General features: G+C 39.1%; 1 protein-coding gene across 4 annotated transcripts in view; it reads left to right on the top strand.

The window, feature by feature from the left end:
- Nucleotides 1-9685, top strand: part of SMIM14 (small integral membrane protein 14) — a 31663-nt gene extending 21978 nt beyond the window's left edge. For all 4 annotated transcript variants that reach the window (XM_089525128.1, XM_089525126.1, XM_089525127.1 and 1 more), the window contains 2 exons: nucleotides 2369-2517; nucleotides 3346-9685. In XM_089525128.1, the coding sequence (XP_089381254.1) occupies nucleotides 2369-2517; nucleotides 3346-3378 (182 nt within the window). In that variant the 3' untranslated portion in view covers nucleotides 3379-9685. The remainder of the gene's footprint in view (nucleotides 1-2368; nucleotides 2518-3345) is intronic.
- Nucleotides 9686-14419: the final 4734 nt, after the last annotated feature.

The following is a 14419-nucleotide window of genomic DNA, read 5'->3' as shown; positions in this document are numbered from 1 at the left end:
TGCATTACAGGCAGTTGTGAAAGACAATTAGGAAAATGTTTGCATTAAAAACATTAAAAACACACTATGAACATTTCTAATATTCAAAAGTCCTTTACATTTATCCTCAGAGATTTGTACAACATGACACATAAATCCACAAAACAGTGGTACCTTTATTGGGCTAACCAAAATGCACAAAATAAGTGATGCAAGCTTTCAAAGCTCCACTGGCTTCTTCATCAGGTTGGTCCACTCTTTTGTGGATTTTGGATGCTATTTTACTTTGCTATATGGCCAGCAACACGGCTACCCCATATGCCACATACTGTTTATGTTATACAGATTGTTTATCCTTAATTTTGCAGATGTGTAGTCCTTTCTACAATATCTTTATTTTCTATCCCATATTTTCTCTAGATCTTGGAATGAAGGCAATTTACAAAATTAAATGGTATTGTAAACAGTTTGGACATCATAAGATACAGTGGACTTTATAAGTAAAGACTGATCTTGTTTTTTGGGGGAGGGGAGTGAGTAACTATAACAGTCAATGGGCAATACTCACAAGAGAGAAAACTTTCATTCTTTTATACTTCCCTATGCATTCTCTTATATTGAACTAAAAATTTTAATGGGTAAATAGGTAGAAAGCAAGAACCAAATAGGAGAGTATAGTAATAATGACAAAACAACAGTTAAAAATTGCATTGTTAGCAGGTCGCCTTACGGAACAGGATGTTATATGTTTTATGTCTACTACTTTAAGGGGAGGCACCAAAGAGCTGCTGCCACGGCCATTTTCCAACCCAGACGTTCAAAAAGGTTGAAGGGGTCAGTGCTTCTTTTTAGGTGTTCCCAGGATAGACTAAGCTCTCACCTTTTATCACTCTTCTTAGAGAAGGGGATGGTTCTTTTCTTGATAAGAGTTAAAATACAGTACTTAACACTGACCTGTGGCTAAATCGAGCAAGGTTTTGGAGGGTCAAAATTTTGACTAAAATTTCTAGACATACTAGGTATATAGTAATGAGTAGATTACTAGACACTTGGCATTCTATATGTTTGAAATACTACTTCATTTTTAACAGTCTTTTTGACTAGCAAGCAAAGGACCCAAGAAGAAGAAAAATAAATGAAGAGAAATCTGAGAGCATTGGCATATTACCAAATGATACCATAGAGCCTGTGGTTTAGACTTTCAAGGATGAGTACAGATGAAATAAGTAACACCAGTCAGTTTAAAGCAATTAAAGATGATGTGGAAATGAAGTAGACAACATCCAAGTAATAGTAATCTATTTTGCAAAGTGAAGAATCAGTACAGTGATTCATGTATTTGGTGACTCACAATCATAGCTGCTGCTGTTCTCTTGCTAGACACATCCTTTCTGACGAATGGGGCTTAAACTACCCCACCAAAACCACAAGAACAGCTAAGAAATGGTCTGGAGTCCAGATTAAATCCTGATCTATGAAGCTTTATGACCAGTTCTGCTAAAGGAAAGGTCCCAACAGGAATGAAAAATGGGCAAGCAATAGTTGAGCCCCAGCTGTGGCATACTTTTGGTTTAATAGATCAGTGTCCCTCAGGAATGACTACAGTACTGTGGTTAATTAGAAAATAATTGCAGCAAGGATTTCTTTAAAGACAGTGCATTCCTCATTGAGGATTGAAGAACTCGTTGCAGATATTTTCAAGATTAAATACATCGAGGATCTATGATTTCATCTGTGCAGTTAGGCCTTCCACTTATACAACCAACTATTTCATAATGCATGTTTAACCTTCTGCTGATAAGCCTCTCCTTACTTAGCTTGGCTGATCCTTAACTGTACTTTGGAGTCTTAATAGTTTAGTGGAACCCGCCAGAGCTTGGGCTCCAGTGGCATAGGCTTTAAGAGCCCACTTGGAAGATTCAAGTTGAAATAGTAAAACATCTTAAAATGTTATATGGAACATCTTGTACCCTCTTTAAGTGGCACTTAATCTTTAAAAAAGGTATTGGAGTCATAACAGTTGTTTTAATTTTATACTCATTTGCTGAATCACCTTAATCAGACTTGAAGATAATAGCTGAAAGAGGTATAATGAATGAACTAAGCAAGAAGGTAAAGAAAAAAAATTAAAGTGTGTATATTTGAACCGGTTCAGAGGAGAGGGAGTCACAATACTTTTAGAGAAATTTTGTAATAAGAATCATATTTAATGTAAACAGTTTCTTTTTAAATTTATATTTGTATGTTGATGAATGACTGTCTACATATGTAGATATTCCATTTTTAATAAAAATATTATTTTTAAAAAGTAATTTGTTCACATATGCCATTTGAAAAAGGTGATCTGGATTTTGCACACCCTTCAATTCTGTTTGTCTTTTCTTTCTAGTGCCAGGACCAAATCCATCAGCCGATAATGGCATCAGTGTTACAATGATAATGGTGGGTTGGCTGCTTCTGGCATTTGTCTTGTACTTGATGAGACCTGCCAGCCTACGAAGATCTTTTACAGCTGAAAAGCCATCCAGGGCACATAATGTGAGCGTTGATTTCTGTTGCTTTATCTGACTTGTTTGGGGTGACAGACTGAAAAATTATTCTGATTTTAGCTTTTTATAGGTTAGACCACGTGGGTTTTGTTCTTGATCCTTTCTAATAATTTCATATAAAATCACCCATGTTGGAACTGGCATGATTATATTTAAAACATTTCAAAGCAAGTTGAAGAGGTTTCAGTAGAAGTCAATATGGCTGTCCGTGGACATCCATAATGCAGTTAAACACAGTAGATACTCTCCCCCTACAGTTTACAGCATTGTTTGAATGTTCATTAAAATGTATGGAGCAATTTTTCAAATTCATTATGCCTCTAGTGCTTTGGAGAAAAGTTGACCGCCTTTAATTAGGATTTTAAGAGGAAGAAAGGCCATATAAAGAGCTCTGTAAGAGTACTGGATATACTTTGTTAAAACTAATGTCAGGATGATATGGGACAGTGGATAACTTCAGGTCTGGCCCAAATTGGTGACGGAAGCTCTGGTCAACAGCAACCAAGAAGCTTTACCCTATTAATTAGGCACTGATGGAAACTCTGGGTTTTTATATTAATAACGTGCTATTCTAATCTATCAGATTGTGCTATCAGAGAGATTGCTAGTGGTCATCCCTTTTCCTTCCCAGGCCCTATTTTAGATTGCCCACATTGCTAGGGTTGAAACAGTTCCCAGTGTTTCTCATTTCTAGCTTTGCATTTATTAACAGGAGGGAAAATGGAGAAAGTGCAGGAGGATCTTTACACTGAGAGCAGCTTTTTCTCTGCACACCTCTCTTCTCTCTGTTCTAATTCAGTGCATTCTTCCCATACAGGGACAAGAACCACCAGCTCCGCCTGTGGACTAGAGCATACAGGCAAAACTTGACAACAATAACCTTGCATGACCAAAAGAGCGAAAGTGACCAGACTACTCCTGAACTTGATAACAATACAGTTCTGTTGCACATGTTTAAAATACTTTTCCTTTTTTCTACTCTCATTTTTGGAAGCCTGTATTTGAACAAATTACAACATGTAGCATGAGGTGACATACATTTGCAGTAATATCTGAAAGAAAAGTAAAACATCTATATTTATAGTTAACAATATTTTTTTTTAAAATGTGATTCTTTCCCATCATATGGTTCAAATTACAACACTGGACACAATCCATAAGCAGCCTTCCTTTGATCTTTACATACTCTTTTATCCACTAGGGATGTTCACAGAAATTTCCAGTAGATTGTACCCATCACTATCTACATTGCTGCTTTCAATTTATTCTATTCCTAATATCTAGAAAAGATTTTTGTGGCCCGGTACAGATGGATATTTTGCGGTGTCCTTGCCATGAACTAGGGCTAGATGAAGCTGCATATTTACATGCCCAACAGCCCTAGTTTGCGAGGAGGCCGCCATCATTGCTCACCCCGTCTAAACAGGCAGCGCTATGATAGCTCAAGTGTGGCACAGCACCCAAACTGTGCTGGCCAGAAGTGATGCGATTGGGGGGCATGAACATGCCAATCTCACCTGTTCCAGGAAGCTGCTTTTGGCAGCTTTGCTCCCAAAAGGGAGCGCATCATTGCCACGCCTTTTGATTGCTGCGGCAATGATGCGGGGCAAAAACAGGTGGCATGCAGCCGCTTGTCTGTCGAGCCCCTGTGTTCCAGCCATATTCTACTACAAGTTGAGTATCTCTTATCCAAAAATCCAAAATGCTCCAAAATCCAAAACTTTTTGAGTGCCAGCATGATGCTTTGAAGCTGTAGCAGTGGCACTCCTGCTCATCTGTTTGCAAGGTGGAAGCCTTGTTTCAACTTTGTTTTCATGCACAAAATACACTTAATTACTTTCAGCTTAAGTGTATAAGGTGTATACATATGAAACATAAATGAATTTCGTGTTTAGACTTGGGTCTCATCTGCAAGGTATCTCATTAGGTATATGCAAATATTCCGAAGCTGAAAAAAATACAAAATCCAAACCATTTCTGGCTCCAAGAATTTCAGATATAGCTTACTTGTCTGATATTTATTTGTATTATTTAGTGTACATCCTTCTCTAACAAAAAGCCAGATTAAATATATTAAAAGGAAGCAGAATCATTTAGTATCATCTGAAAGACAACTACAGTCTAAGTAACTAACTTCTAAATTAGTAATATTAATGTTGTCTTGTGTAATTCTCAGTAATGTATGTAACAATTTAAATCCACCTTTATACAGGGATTTTCTGTAGATGTGGAGCTATGGTGTTTATAAGGAACTGTCCTTCTTATAAGGGCTTCCCTGTTCACTGCAGTGGACCATGTTATGTGTAAAAAGATACACTTGTGGCATTCTCCTTTCACAGAAGCCATTAGAAGCCATTCTAATGTGCATGGATTGCTTTCTGGCTAAGGATACATCAGTATAATTTATTCAGATACAGGGGAAAATCAGTGACCAGACACAGCAGTCTCATTACATTCTGAAATCAGTGCACACTTTCCTGCCATACCTTTAAGTATAGTGGCACCTTATTCATATGGGCAATTGAATTATTTGTTGCTCAATCTTGCCATGCCAGCAAATATGTGCTTTGACTATATCAGTCAGTGGTCTAGTGCACTATTGCAAGGTATTACATTATGTGACCACTGCTAAAACCTTATGGCCAGTATCAGTTTTTAGAATTAGCTTTAGTCCTAAACATGTTTACCTAGAGTTAAATTTTTCACAAGAGGCATTTGCATAATTTTCTAAAATGTCCTGTTCATATGTGATAAAGTGAATCCATTCTATTTTATTTATTCAATTGCTAACGTTTTCATACTCTGAGGAATAGCTGTGCCTTTAGGGCAAATGTCCAGCTGTCATTTGTTTTATAGATGGCAATCATCAACTGATGCTGCACATTTATAAAGATTCCCATCTGTTCACAAAACAAAATAGATGGTACATATTTAGTAGCTGCTGTTTGAATAGAAAATTCTGTTCTGTGCATTATAAACAACATGAATTATATTCCCAGATTCCCCCCATCAAAACAACAACAACAACATGGGAGAAAAAGGTTCACTTGTGAGAGCACCCTGTGATTTTTGTAAGGGGAAAGATGTAGTTACACAGTAAGTGTTACTTAAGTTTCTAGGTTTTCATATATAAAAATACTGTAATACAATTCCCAGAAATCACAGTGTGTAAGGGCTACTCTGTGAATTATAGAAAATGAAGTGGTAGACTGAGATGATAAAAAAATCTGGACTATTTGGATTGAAATGTGTGTAGGCTGTCATGTTTCTGAGTCCTCTTCTATGTAAAACATCCCTCGCTTGAAACAAAATAGTGTTGTTATAGATTGCTTTACTGAACATTCGTGTCTGCTGTGGTAGCTTAATTTGAAGAATGTCACCCCACCCAAATGTGGTACATTAAAAAAATGATCTCTCTTTGCAAGATGAAGTGGTACAGTCCAGATTTCTGCCATCTCAGTATATCATGTATAAACAGCTTCAGAGTTGAGAGCATTCTTGAGTTTGGTTGCACATTAAGACTTGCATTTCCATTTTTGTGCATTGTCCCGTAGCCTTTTTGCCTGTACTTTATTCTTGGAATGACCAACAGCAACACATATAACAACTTGGATGAATTGCTATGTTTCTGTATTTGACTCTGTTACGCTTGGTTTAATTAATCTATTGTTAGGTACTGTATTAATTTAAGAACTTCATGTAGTCTAATAATCCTGTAGTTGCTTACTGGGAAATAATTATGCTAAATGAGGCTTACTCTTGAGTAAGTGTGTATGAGTTTGCTGTCGTAGTGATACAATGAATTAATTACCTTTGATCACTTTGACAAACAGAACCAATTTATCCCCCCCCCCCCCCATGTATAAAGCTTGTTCCTAACATTATCAAGATGATAACAAAATAGCCATAACAGTTTTAATGGCTCGACAGTACAAAATTGTTTTAATGGGCTTTTTTGTCCCAGTTTGCGGTAAGGGTTTTCAGAACTAAGCTATATTTCCCACCTTTCTATCTTGTGGTAGGAGAAGCCACAACAATTAAACTGGATTCCAAGGGTTGAAGCCAGAGTTAAGCATAATTAAGAGGCCTGGCGAAAGGTGGGTTTTCTCTCCCCTCAGCCTCTGAAAATACTCTGCTAAGGTTGAAAGGACTTTGGCTGAATGTGGTGGATGATGGTAGTGTGGCCAGATGAGACCCAGCTTTCGTACATAGGATTTCTACTCGTGGAAAACACCCTCTGCCTCAGCCCACTCCATTCGGCAAAATACCCCAATCCTTGATGGAGCATTTTGAAGGGGCCAGTGGGGTGCGAGGAGGTGAAAACAGGGAATCCTGTTTCAGTCAGCCCTGTTACGCATGCGCAACTCTACATAAAGCCAACTCATTATGCTTTCATTTGTATAGCAAAATAAACAAAGTTATTACGAGGGTTCCAAAGTATGTCATGTGAATTGGCAGCAGTGGCGTCCCTAAGGTTGGTGTCACTCAGTATGGGAACTCATGGTGTCACACACACCCCATTGACTTCTTCCTCCCATTTCACAGCATACAAAATCCTCAGCAATGCCTTTTTGCACTAATGCTACTCATAAATCATAATTCCCATATACCACTGAAAGTCACGCTCACAGTTGTGACATAAACGACTCGCAAAATCAAAATTAGACCTTCAAATTACAATACCATAAGCATAACCTAAACGTATTTACATATACATTTTGGAAGATTTGGTTAAAATGTATTGTTTTTAAAGCAAATTTAAAAAGAATCATTTTTTCAAAAAAATAATTCAAAACATTTTAAAATTAAAAAAAATTAAAATTTTGAAATGTGAATTTTTTTAATTTTTAAAAAGTTTCTGGGGGCCCTCCTTAATTCTCCCACTGAGCTTCACCTCACTCCCAACATCTCTGAAAGCATTTTAAAGGGATACAGGCAAGTGCCACAATGTTTGCGCCAAAATACAGGTGCTTGAGCAGCAGTGGTGTCACCCCCCCCCCCCCTTAGAGTGTCACCTGGTGCAGTTCACACCCTCCAAGTGATGCCACTGGTTGGCAGGGCAGGAAGAAATTAATATCCCAGAGCTAAATCCAGACAACATAAATAAATGAATAAATGGGATATTTCCATTCATGTTCACCCAGGGACAAGGTTAGTCATAGTTCCTTTCCACAGTGTATACTAAAGGCAGTATCTTTCTATCTATTTAGCTTTAGAGAACTTAATTCACATTGTCATGGAGCCAGAACTTAGAAAAGTAACTCTGTTTAACTACAGCACCCAGAATCCTTCGGCCAGTATAGCTATTGGCTACTTTTCCAAGCACTATATGGAAATGTGTTAACAGAAGCATTCTAGGAAATGTTCCCAGTGTGTACATTACTTGTGTGGGGTGGTGGCTGTGGAGTATCGCTGTTGCTCTTCCTTTCTGAGCACATTCAGCACCTCAGTATATAGTAAGAGAAGATAAGTAGTAATGTTCATTCAGCCAAGTTTATCCATCATTATTGATCTTTTTGAGCAAATGCTGACATGCTTTCCAAGCATCCAAGGGTTACCACAATAGTTTGAAACCCTACCATTAAGAATTATTATCACTGGCTTTATTTGTACCTTGTCTTTACCCCAGAACCGAGACTCAACGAAGCTTGTATATTAAAACACAGTATATTTAAAAGATATGAAAGGTCAACTTTAAAATCGAACCAAACTTATAACAATATTTAAAAGCAATCAACAATTAACTACAGTTAAAATGTAAAAAGTTTAAAAATTAAAACTAATAAGCATACATTTTTAAATGGTTTTTAAAAAAACAGTTCAGTGAAAACAGTTTGGCACCTTGTTAAAATGGAAGGCTGTAAGGGAAGCAAAATATCTTTGAAATAAGGGCTGTCCATTAACATTTAAGGTGTGTTTTGGGGACAGAAGAGATATTCCAGAAAGATACGCACATTCCATTTTCCTACGGTTCAACTAGTATGCGTACAGTATAGTCTAGGTGTAATTGGGAGTAAGGATTTAGCAATTATCTGTGTCTCTTTACAAGATTTCTTTCATAATGTACCAAGGCATTAGAATATGATTTCCTTTATTTAACACTTTATATCTAAGGTTCAGTGCTCAGCCAGTAAGACATGAATGTTACAGCTGCCTGTTGGGGAGAAATAAATCTATAATTTATGCTTTTGTTTATCATTTTTTTTTAAAAAAAAAACTTCTTTAGATGAACAAATGAGACATGGTCATGATTTTCTACATCATTTTTTAAAAGATTGGTAGCAACTACAGGCTGGTGGTAGAACTGGATTAGGAGGAAAGGTTTAATCCAGAGTTTTGAAAGTTACTTGTCAAAAAAGAATTGGTGACAGATCTGAGCATTTATAAAGGAGTTAGTCCATTGTAATCTTTATAAACTAACTGTTTACTTCTTAGAAGGTAATTACAAATCATTTTCTTACTTTCAACTACATCTGAATGTTACTGACTGCTGGCCCGTGATACAAAGCGCACCTAAGCAGTGGTTCCACCATCCTGTAACTATAAAGCTAACCAAAACCTTTACAGCAAAGGAGCGAAGTTATCTGTTTTTACCCTATCTTCTTAATGTAATTAATTCAGCTATGCTTTATTATTGTAAAAAAGGAATGATAAGCAACTTGTTTATTTGTAACATGTTATTCTGGTTTAACCCTCTTTACCTCTTGCTCTTTTCCTGATCAAGGCTTCTAAATAGCTTTGAGGGAATTTTAAGTGTGAAAATGCTATGGGGAGAGGACTGACTACCCCATCTTCCAGTCCTGATCAAATTCTACCCCTGCTGTTCCTATTAATTCTTTTGAAAATTATAGGAGAGCCCAGTCAGCTACCTCCTACATCATCATGCCTTTGACATTTAGGTGCCAAAAGGAAGAGTCAAATTCAGAGTATCCGCAAATCACTTTGCCTTAGTGTAGAATAGTAATTTTCTGGTGCAAAAATTGTGGATTTTAGTGTAAACAGATGGCTTAAATCTGGATCATACCAAACAAAACTCATATATATGCCATTTGGGATTTTCTGTTACTCTTTTAATAAGATTTGGTTGGGGATAAAGGGCTTGTACTATGCACTTTTTATTGATCTAAATAAATAGCAACCATTACTAACAGTCTAAATGCCTGAATTCTCTATGTATGTTGAGGTTTTGGAGGGGGGAAGTTTCATTTTTCTTGCTGACATTCTTTACACTTTTTGTTATTTCAACCTCTCACTACTCTGGACACACCATCTATATTAGCACACACTGGTCTGATTTTAATAATATTTGTGCTATTTATGAGTTTTATTACTGTATTACATAGTAATTACAGAAGGACTGAATATCGGTCCTTGGTAAACCATCCTTGGAAGCCACTTACTGTGCATTCCTATACATCTGTATTACTGTTGTAGTTTTAGGAGCCTGCTTTTCATCAAATGAAAAGTGACTGATAGCCCTGCCCCCTTGATTTTGGCATTCCCTTGAAGGGAATTTTTGGGGTTCCAGAAAAGATTCTGGGGATTTGCTGGGAACCTCCCATGGGTCTCTGAGGCCCCTTCGAGACCATTCCTGCACCATATATCCCAAGAGATAGCTTGCAAAAAATTTGGGGGTTTCTCCTTCCTGAATTTGTGGTGCCCTTGCGACAATCTCCTTTAGGATCCCGTTTCAGTCTCCTTAGAAAATGAGGATCCGGGGGAGGGATTCACTGAGGGAGTCCCATGAGTCTGGGACCCCTTAGAGTCACCTTTCTGAACCCCAAATCCTCCCAAGCGGGCAGCAATCTTTGTTATGCAAAACCTAGCTTTTAGGGTGGGGTGTGACCCCTCCCCAAACTTATCTTAGGACCTCCAACCACTAAGGGCAGGTTCTGAGCCTGTCACAGCATCCCTGCAGGCATGTGAGGGAGTTCAGTGTGACAACTGTCGGTTGTCTTTGTCACGCAAATGTGGGTTTGGCGGTGTGGTGTGGCCTTTCTCAGAATTTATTCCAGGACCCAGAACCACTAGGTCAGAACCAGTAGCCATCTTTGTCATACAAACCTGTCTTTTGAAATTGAGCGTTATACCTCTCCACGTTGTTCACAACACACACCACAGAGAGAGGTATAGGTTTCCAGGCTGGCAGAAGTTGGGGAAGGAGAAAAGGACCTTCACTCTTCAGCAACGTGCTTGGATCTGATTGAACCACACAAAACTGACCGAATTCCCCTCATGCTCCCATCTTAAAATTATACAGCTGTAAGAAAAGAAGGAAAGGTACAACCTAGAGCAGGGGTTTCCAACCTTTTTGACTCAAAAAGCCATTTTTAGAATCAGTTTCTATGGCAGAGCTCCCAAAAGGCCTACCCTATGTCTTACAAATTAATGGTTTTCTTATTTTGATTCTTTTTGTTTCTTATTCTTTAATTCAATTTTTATTTCTTTCATTTTCATGGAGCGGCTGCCTGTGGAGCATCTGGGAAGTGCACAGTTTGGGAACTGCTGACCTAGAATGGATTTGTATATAAAGGCAGAGATCTATTTTAATTTCTGGAACCCAAGAACAAATCTCTGTGCTCTGGATTCTTTCATTCTATATTGGAACCCTGCATTCTCGATTCTTCAATTCTAAGTGCGTTTTGCACCAAACTCCTGGGCTCTCAACGCACATGGCTCCTGCTGACGTAGCTTGGGGTTTTAACACAAAGTTAGCCCTACAATCCTGACGTCTTTTACACCTAGGCTGACACTGTGGGGTTTTGGGTTCATTTGGTAATTTGTAGTTGCCAGTCACTAAATCTCCAGGGGTAACAGTCAGCTCTTGACACTTGTGCAACCATATTTCACGGGATAACAAAATTAGCAAAGGATTGCATTATGCAATGGGATCAATCTACTGGGAATTATTATTTAAATATTGCTTTGGACCTCATTTTTCTGAGAAGTACCACAGGTTTTAACTACTCAGTCCCAGGAGAGTTTGTTGTGTCCCAACCAGGGTGACCACACATCCTTCTTTTCCAGGACCTGTCCTCCATTTCCACCTTCTGTCCAGGAGGAATTTCAGAATGTCCTCCATTCTAAGCATGGCTAAGAAACATAGATTTACATTTATATGAGTGTTCTGAGCTTTTATTTGGCCATGTCCTCCATTTTTCTTGGATCAGTACGTAGAGAGCTCTTATAGCACCTTTGAGACTAACTGAAAGGAAGAGGTTGGCAGCATGAGCTTTCCTAGACTTAACTGTGCTTCAGATGCATTTGGTGGTCCATCAGCGCATCTGAGGAAATAGACTGAAGTCTACTGAAAGCTCAGGCTGCCAACGTCTTCTTTTCAGCTAGTCTCAAAGGTGCTACAAGATCTCAAGAACATTTTACTTTCTAAAAGGTGATGTGCAGACACTGCTTTGAAACCTATATAATGTAATTGTTTTCTAGCTGTCCACTAGTAATGGGTGGGAATCTATTCAGAGCAATTATAAAGCTGCTTATGGTGCTATCAAAACAGAAAAGCTGAGGCACTGCTGAACTTGACTTGTAATTTCCTGTTCGGGTGGAAATAAAGGCAGCAAACTAGGACTCTGGAAAACAGGATTTGCATCCTGCTCGGTCATGAACCCCACTGGGTCGCCTTGAGCAAGTCACACTTTCTCAGCCTCAGAGGGAGGGAATGGCAAACCTCCTTTGAACAAATCTTGCCAGGAAAACCCCACAAGAGGGTTGCCATAAGTCGGAAATGAACTGAAGTCAAGGGAAGTAATAGTGCTTTGGTCAAGCCTCACCTGGAATACCAAGAAACTGAACTGAACCGAACCAAGTTGGGCCCAGGAAAACCAGAAGTGGACCACGTTGGGTCCAACAAACCCAAAACTGGACTAAGTAAGGTCCAGAAAACCCAGAACTGGACCAAGTTGGATCCAAGAAACCCAGAACTGGACCAATATGGCCAGTTCTGGGCACCAAAATTCAAAAAGGATGTTGGCAAGCTGGAGCATGTCCAGAGGAGGGCAACTAAAATAGAGAAGGACATGGAAACCGTGTCCTATAAGGAGCGACTTAGGGACCTGGGTATGTTTAGCCTGGGGAAGAAATGGTTATATGATAGCCTTTTTTAAGTATTTGAAGGGGTGGATGGCCATCTTTCAATGGGGATGCTTTGATTGTGAGTTCCTGCATGGCAGAATGGGGTTGGACTGGATGGCCCTTGGTGTCTCTTCCAACTCCACTCCCAGGACATAGCATTCAAGCCCCTCTGCAGCTAATTTTGTGTATCTTTGGATGTCAGCTGCTGGGATGCTCCCACGGTCTTCCCTCAGAATCATTCGGCTCGTGGGCCCTCCTCAGCTGCCTCGTTCTCATGGTGCAAATCCACATGCATATTATGTATATTTAAATGGTACATATCGCCATCTCTCAGTTAAAGTTAAAATGAAAATATTTGGGATTTCTTCAGACACCCTGTATTCCCCTAAACAACCTGTATTCTCATTTAACTCATCCCAATTTGCTAATATAGGCACGGACAAGTGATTGTTCAAACATCCCCAGGGGCACTGGAACGAAAACCCAGTGGATATCAATGGCCCGGTGTATAATTTAGGCCCCATACAGACAGGCCAAAATAAAGCTGCTTCAGGTCACTTTGGAGGTATAAATGCTATACGGCACACTCTATACACCAGTTCCTCAAGGGAAATTCCACAGCAACCACCTTTCTTGTTCTCTTTGTGAAGCAAATGGGTAATTAATTCCCAAAGTCTGTCCATCATGGCCAAAATAAAGCTGCTTCGGGTCACTTTGGAGGTATGCTGTTTAAATGATGCATGCGTCCGAAGAGTCTGGAAGCTGCGCCAAAGCCATGATCCAGTTCTAAGGACTGAAATGAAACTTTAGTGCAGCTTCCAGGCCTTTTGCTGAATAACAACAACAACAACAACAATAATAATAGAAATACTTACTCGGGGGCTGCACAGATAATAGGCCAGCTTGATAGTGATATAAATAAATAAATAAATAAATAATAAAACTTTTTTTTATATACCGCTTTTCCTCCACACCAAAGCGGTGTACATACGATAAAACTCTATGACACATGTCAAATACAATATTAAAAACAATTATAAAAACAGTTATAAACAACTCAATTTTTTTAAACAGTGTAGTTAGGATAGTTGGGATATCAGTTATGGGTAGTCGTCTAATCTAGTTGGAGAATACTTTCTCTAAAGAGAACCAGGAGGATATGCTAACTGGAAGAGGTAGGTTTTCAATGCCTTCTTGAAGACTTCCAATGTACAACTGAATTGAATCTCCTCCAGGAGTGCATTCCAGTGAGTTGGAGCTGTCATTGTATAAGCTCTTTGGTGAGTCATTACCAGTCTCACCTTGGGGTGTTCAAGTAAAAATTTCCCATTTGTTCTGAGAGTGTGGGGTGGATTATGTAGGGAGAGGCGTTCCCTCAAGTAACTCGGGCCCAAGCCATGTAGGGCTTTATAGGTAATAACCAACACTTTGTATTGGGCCCGGAAGCGAATTGGCAGCCAGTGAAGAGATTTTAATACGGGTGTTATATGGTCCAACCTTGAGGTTCCGGCGACCAATCTGGCTGCAGCGTTTTGAACCAATTGAAACTTCCGAACCTGGTACAAAGGTAACCCCATGTAGAGCGCATGTAAAGCACATTGCAGAAATCCAAACAGGAGGTTACCAGCGCGTGTACTACTGTTTCAAGGTCCTTTCGGTCCAGACAGGGACGCAGCTGGCGTATCAGCTGAAGCTGGTACCAAGCACTCCTGGCCATCGCATCCACTTGAGATGATAACTGTAGAGATGAATCCAGGAGTACTCTCAAACTGCGTGCTTTGTCCTTTAGGGGAAGTGTGACCCTG

The sequence above is a fragment of the Sceloporus occidentalis genome, unplaced genomic scaffold (assembly GCF_023333645.1).
Source record: "Sceloporus occidentalis isolate IW3139 unplaced genomic scaffold, rSceOcc1.0.p SCAF_5, whole genome shotgun sequence".
Taxonomy (NCBI): Eukaryota; Metazoa; Chordata; class Lepidosauria; order Squamata; family Phrynosomatidae; genus Sceloporus; species Sceloporus occidentalis.
This window is presented reverse-complemented; position numbering and strand designations above follow the sequence as displayed.